The sequence below is a fragment of the Pristis pectinata genome, chromosome 28 (genome assembly GCF_009764475.1).
Source record: "Pristis pectinata isolate sPriPec2 chromosome 28, sPriPec2.1.pri, whole genome shotgun sequence".
NCBI classification, from domain to species: Eukaryota; Metazoa; Chordata; class Chondrichthyes; order Rhinopristiformes; family Pristidae; genus Pristis; species Pristis pectinata.
In genome coordinates this window covers 15,258,019-15,264,932 of record NC_067432.1, presented here as the reverse complement: position 1 = coordinate 15,264,932, position 6,914 = coordinate 15,258,019, and the positions used below count along the sequence as shown (strand labels likewise).

Genomic DNA, 6,914 nt, shown 5'->3' with positions numbered 1-6,914 from the left:
CGGAGGGAATAAACTTTCTCCAAGTTGCCGAGGCGACGGCGGCGGCGGATCCTCCTCCCCGGGTGCGCCGAGCCCGTCACCATGGCAACGAGGCCAGGACTCCGGCGAAAGGAGCGGAAGTGAGGCAGGCCAACGTCAGAAGGGGGGGGGGGGGTGTTGGGACACGTGACCGCGCGGCGGGCTGGGCCGGGGTGGGGTGGGGGATGGGCTTCGGGCGGGGGGAGGAGAGTGTTGTGTTTTGACAACATGGAGGCGGCGAAGTGACAAGAGGGTCGGGACAGTCCGTCAGACAGAGACTGGGGAGGAGGGGAGGGGGGCAGGTCGCCGCTGGAGGTGCCCCCCGCACTGACACACCGTCCTCCCCGGCACCGCATTAACCGCTCTGAGATTCCCACCCCTGGGAGAGGGGGGGTGGCCCCCGGTGACATCTCGGCGGTGAGGCGAGGAGGGGGCCGCCGGGGCTGACGCTGGGGGAGGGAGGAGTGAGGGGGGGGGCTCGTCAGTTCACACCTCGCCCTCCTCTCCCCCGCCCCCCCTTACCCTTCACTCCCTCCTATCCTGAGGCTCGGAGTTGGGACTGCGGGAAGAGCCGGGTTCGGCGGCTGCATCAACTCCGGAGGAAGCCGGACGGCGGCCGAGGGACCGGCTGCCACCGCCGACCATGAAGTCAGACCGAGGTAATGGGCATTTTGTACATCTATCTCCACTGATTCTGTTCAAAAGGTGATTATAATCTGTCCCGGGGGCCGAGAGACTTGAGTGCGAGGTGAGTTTTTGCTGCACATTACAGCGAATATATTCCAGCTCTGCAACTTTGACCATCAGAAGTTTAGGCAGGAATTGGATGGAAAGGAAAGCAAACTTCTCTGGTTTGCTTTGCTTTCCATCCAGTATGTTTAGTTCTTCAATGTCCGGTCACTCAAAATAACTGTGATGTATATTGGCGACGTGTCAGACTGTCATCGGCGATGATCACTTATACTGAACGAAAATGAGACAGTTTAAAAAGCACCCTCCTATTGGTCTCGGAACTATATATGGAAGTAAACCATAGTTTCATCCTTCTTGCATCATCATTGACTGCCTGCAGTAACAGGCTCCCTTTAACTGGAAGTATTGCCGTTGCACAGTTTTCGTAATTTACTGTGTTCCACCCATATTTTTCTTTCTTGGCAGCAAGATTTACAGAATCCTTGTTAACTGACGATTCACTCCTTTGTTTTGAAAGTCCCTACAGATGTCAATAGTTTTATATTTCAGTTCCAGCTGAGTACACTTCACTGTAGTGCCATTTGTTGGCAGACCTACAGGTAACATCAACTGAATTTTCAAAGGAACTGAAGGATTTTTTTTAAAAAGTCTGATATGTAAAAGAAAATAATAAAATTTCTCTTCTCAACTACATGCTTTACATCAAAAACTTGTTCTTTTTTTTCACCCCAGACAACCTCAAGTGATACTCGTTGAAAGCAAACATAGGTGCTGGGCGCTCTGCACAGTAATTTTCACTGATTGTCAAAGTGGGGATTCTGATTTTGTTCAGAGCTGGAGCTGAGAGTTTGAGTTGTAAGATATAAAAATTCTAACCCTGTGGTATTCACATCCAACGAGCTGGGGAAATTGGATTGAACGAAGGGTGTTTCTTGTTAATGGTGGACACATTGATTCACAGTATTTGGCTGGACTACTGTAAGCAAGGAAGTATTTGCTTGATTGTTTGTGAATAGATAGTGTGGTCCTCATCATGACTACAAGGCCTGCATTGTGAGGGTCCACTACCTGATGTCGCTGGACTGCATCTATCTGAAACATTGGTCTTAATCAACTGGAGCAATGCAGGAGTCTTTCAGCTGATAATTATCGGAATAGTTAGTAATAAGTTTTAGAGGAAAACCTTCATGTAGTGGTTGGGTATGGTTGGAATTTACTGTCTGAAAGATTGAAACTGTTTTTACAAATCATGTTGTTTGGAAAAGGATTATATAAATACCTGAAAGAGAAAAAATGCATGCCCATTGGGGAAAGAGCAATGAAGCCAATTTACTTGCTCTTACAAATGAAGCAAGTTTGATGGACCAAATTGCTGCCTTCTGTGCTCTTAACATTCTGTGACTCTGTTTAAAAAGTAAAATGGACAAGTACCTTGCTCCCTCCACCCTGTTCCCCACTACACACATGCATTTCTTGCCCTTTAACAGTCATTCTTACCATGTATTTTCTACCACCTGTGGTTGCATCCCATGCATTTGAAATAATGAACAGCTGACTTTGAGTCTATTTGTATTTATAGAGACAGCTGTCAGTTGTTTGAGACTGATAGTCCAGGATTTAGTGTATGTCAGTAGGCACAAGGTTGATAAGTGAATGGGTTAGGATAAGGTCAGCAAAGTTTTGAATGTTTGAAGTCCTGCGATATATAACTGGCTGGGATTTTGGAGTGGGTGGTGAACGAACATCATGCTTGCAGCTGCCCGCAGACTTTTCATCGGCTGTGTAATTGTAGACTTCAGCTCTGCGCCCTCTACAGGAGATCTGGGAAACTGTGTGAACAGGGCAGGCAAGAGGTGTCACTTCAACCAATCAGGTAGAGGAATCCTCACTGAGCCTCTCTAAACAAGGAAGTATAAATTAGGATATGAATGTTAAATCATATACAGAAACAAAGTAAAGTGATATAAAAGAAAAAAGTGTTTTTCACTAACAACAATTAAAATTTGATGGAATGAAACCGTGTGTAAACAAATATTATTGGGCAATAATGAAGACGTACAATGCCAAATACATATAATAAATTATCGTGCACAAGCCTGACTTTGTCTGGAACATTTATTACGTAGTGAGCAAATACTGTAACCTCACACTCTTTGGCACTGATGATGTGAAACATGGAGGAACAAACCGATCAGACAACAACTTTGGGTTTTCTGCACTAAACTGTGCTTGAAATAACTGTCTGGTTTACACCATAATGAAGTTGTATACTGACAGCCCAAGAATTATCCCTAATGTAAAATCTGAGTCTTTGTGTCCTTGGCGATAACAAACTAATAGTATCATTCAAAGACCTCAAAGAAGATTTACTATGTCATTAAAGTCGCAGTTCCTGTTTGTGATTGGAGAGTTTGTAAAGGAGTTTTTGGCCGTGCCTAACTCTGTATATGGGGGAAATTCTTGCTGATACTTCCTTTTGTACAAGCTTGACTAATCTTCTTAACATCAATGAGTTAGTTTGGTTATTTTTAGCCAACACTTCTATAGATAACTGATATTTCTGTTCAGTTCATCAGTGCCTGTCATAGAAAAATGGCTGGAGCTGGATGAGCTCCAGATGAGCTGGAGTCCAGATTTTTTTTCATTTCAAAAATAAACTATATTCACAACAATATATACAAGAAACATAAAAAAAACAGTACTTGGCTTTCTTTACATTCATGCTGCCGATCTGTGTATACATTCATAGTGTTATTGACGTGTCATGTCAGCACATTCTATGAATGAGGCATTATTGCCACTCATGATACAAACTTCAAGTGTTTGTGACTATTTTTACACAGGATTAAGTATTAAGTCCCTCTGGATATAGTGGCAGCAGGACCTTAGAATGCAGTCCTTCCCCATAAAGCCCTTGCATTAGCTGCACCTGTACTCCTGCAGTATCCCCTTACAGCTATTTTGTTATACTGGAAGACCAACGTGCGTCTTTCACTGATTTAATGATCTTCCAGCATCACTTGATGTTTGTCTCAGTATGAGTTCCTGGGAATAGCCCGTGGATCAGAAGGTCCTCTGTTATGCAGCTGCTTGGGATGAATGTTGACAAGGACCATTGCACCCTTTTCCAGACCTTCTTTGCAAATCTACAGTCCACAAAGAAATGGGCAATCGTCTCATCCTCATTACAGCAGTATTGAGGGCAGCATGTGTTGGGAGTGAGTCTCTGACTGTGCAGGAATGATCTGACAGAGAGGGCCCCTCTCACTGCTAGCCAAGCAAAGTCTTGATGTTTGTTGGTGAGTTCTGGCAATGAGGCATTCTGCCAAATGACTTTGACAGTCTGCTTGGGAAACTATCCATTGTGTTCTTCTCCCACAGTGCCTGCAGAAGGTCCTGTGCTGACAGAACTTTTCCAGGAAGGACAGGTAGTGTGGCATTGTCCAACTGAATGGACCACTTGTGGGCAATGAGGCCAGGCCCATCCTTCGCATCACCGGTGACAGGTAGAACCTTAGCACGTAGTGTCAATTGGTGTTTGCATTTCGGTTCTGTGCAGCCACACCCAAAGGTGGCCATCAGGATGAGGGCAATGTTAGGTACACTTCCCTGTCCCTGTTGTACATCTCACCTCTTTGGACACATTCCATCTTGGATCCCCAGATGAAACAGAAGATGGCTCAGGTGACTGTTATGGGCAGAGGAGCGGTCTGTGGGCCACACCTGTGCCAAGCACAGCAACATGGAGAACACATTGCATCTGATGACGAGGTTCTTGCCCATCATCTAGAAAGAGAGCCACCCCCACAGTCCCAATTTTCATTTAATCCTGGCTATCCACTCCAACCAATTTTTGTTACACGCCTTAGCTCCTCCAAACCAGATCCCAAGCATCTTCAGGTAGTCAGATGACGGTGAAGGAGACAGCGTCCCAGTCGGGTCAGTTGCCGAAGATCATGGCCTTGCTCTCCCTGCAGTTGACTCTGTCCCCTGATGCTATGTCAAACTGGTTACGGATGCTGATTAATCTGTGGACTGATCCTTGGGTCCGACCAGAAGATGGTGACGTCGTCCACATACAGGTATAGCACAGGTTTGGTCCAGGTGGATCATCTGTCCGATAACCAACTTAACCCAATTGGTGATGATCTTGTAATTCACATTCAACGGTGATATGGGTCTCCGATTCCTGATGTTTGTCATCTCCCCCTTTGCTTCTAGATGAAGGTGATGATGTCCTTTCTCGCTGGTTCTGACATGCTGCCAGCCAGAAGCAAGCATTGTACACTTTCAGCAGGTCTGGGCCCATCCATTCCTACAGAGCTAAGTATGGCAGGGCTGGTAAGCCATTGCTTCTGGGAATTTTATTCCACTCAGGCCGACAGATGGAGCAGTCAACTCCTTTAGTGTCAGTGGCTGGTCCAGACTCCTGTTTCCTGTCATCTAATACCTTCATAATAGAGGACAGGAAGTTTTGTCTGTGGCCTTTCTGCCATACGGACCAGCATAGAAGTATGTACAGATCCTCTATATGTCTATCTGAGGATGATACTGAGCCATCCTCTTCCTTAAGGCTGTGGATCACAGAGCTCCCCCTGTGATCCACATTCTAAGTGGGGTCGTTGCCAGTTCCACCTCTTATTGCATGTGCGTAGGTATGGGTGGGTTTGGGGGCAGGGTTTGTAAAGGTGGCCTGCTTCCTGACACAAGTTGTAGCACTTAGTTTCTTTGCAGTTCTTGGTCTGGTATCCTTACTGCTTGCAAATTTTGCAGATGACTGCATTGCATTGAGCTGCCATGTACCCAGGTTCATTAGAGCTACAGCACACTCTGGGTTGTCCTGTGTACACTACGTACCCACCTCCAGTTGCAAACAGCCTGGGCAGGTGGATGATGGCTCTCTTTTTCATCTACCCTCACCGTGACTTTGACCAGGTATTTACTTGTCCAGATCCAAGGAGATCAATAATGTTGGTGCAGTTTCCTGCTCCCTTGATGTAATGAGACAGGAAATTCAGCACATCTATGACTGGAGCATGTGGATTAAATGTGTACAGTAACCCTATGTTGCTTCTGCGTGGGGAGGGTAAAGAGCAGCTGCACCTTGAAAGGTGACATTAGGGCTTTATTTCCCTTCTCCCAAAATTCCTGTAGCAGCTTCTGCCATCCCACAGCATGCATGAATTAACATCGAAGTATCTGTTAACTGGGAAGTCCTGGAGGCAGTAGGTGTCCTTGGCTTCGAACTTGCAGCATTCCATTAGGAACTTCATTATAAAGAGGTCCCTACTGAAGGGTTGCCCTCGCAGAGATCCTTCACTGTCATGCTGAGAGCATTGCAAATACCTTGCCCTCATCCTGGAGGGGTTTGACACCACAGCCATTGTGATGGAGCAGATTATGTGCTGGAAAGAGGTGTTAGATCAGTTCACAGATCAGCACAAGGATCCACCTCTGCTTCAATGGGTTAAGCTCTCATTGGGCAGTCACTTGACCTTGCAGAGTTCTCATTGTCCTCTTTCTCCATTGCTTTCAATAGTTCTGGGAGATCGAACACGATCAGTAGGTTCATTCTGGGAGGTTGGTCAAAGAGATAAGATTTCTTCATTAGTCACATGTACATCGAAACACACAGTGAAGTGCACCTTTTTTGCGTAGAGCGTTCTGGGGGCAGCCCGCAAGTGTCGCCACACTTTTGGCGCCAACATAGCATGCCCACAACTTCCTAACCTGTACGTCTTTGGCATGTGGGAGGAAATCCGAGCACCCGGAGGAAACCCATACAGACACGGGGAGAATGTACATACTCTTTACAGACAGTGGCTGGAATTGAACCCAGGTCGCTGGCGCTGTAATAGCGTTACACTAACCGCTACGCTACCGTGCCTGCCGATCATTGAGACTCCCCTGCCAAGTAAGTAAGATGCCTGTGCACCAAACCTTCTGTCCTACTGCTGGACATAGCACACACATGGGGCCAGATTCCCTTGGCATCTGGCCTTTCACCTTTACACTGAGAGTGCTGGCAAAGATAGCATAAGCCCATTCATTTGAATGTTGTTTTGACCTTCCGTATAAAGGTAAATAGTTTACTTATTTTCTTTATTTTACTTTATCCTGATGTTTGTCATTAATTTACAGGATTTTAAGATGTTATTATTTCAATAGGTTTAACCGATTGTAACATTATCAGAAGCATTTAA

The 6,914-nt window shown here is 46.0% G+C and overlaps 1 protein-coding gene across 4 annotated transcripts in view; it reads left to right on the top strand.

Moving 5' to 3' along the window:
- Nucleotides 1-228: 228 nt before the first annotated feature.
- atosa (atos homolog A) overlaps nucleotides 229-6,914 on the top strand; it is a 75,912-nt gene continuing 69,226 nt past the window's right edge. The window contains exon 1 of one of the 4 annotated variants that reach the window (XM_052040542.1): nucleotides 229-677. In XM_052040542.1, coding sequence (XP_051896502.1) covers nucleotides 662-677 — 16 coding nt within the window. In that variant the 5' untranslated portion in view covers nucleotides 229-661. The remainder of the gene's footprint in view (nucleotides 678-6,914) is intronic. The other 3 variants (XR_007958331.1, XM_052040543.1, XM_052040544.1) reach the window with 3 other exon arrangements.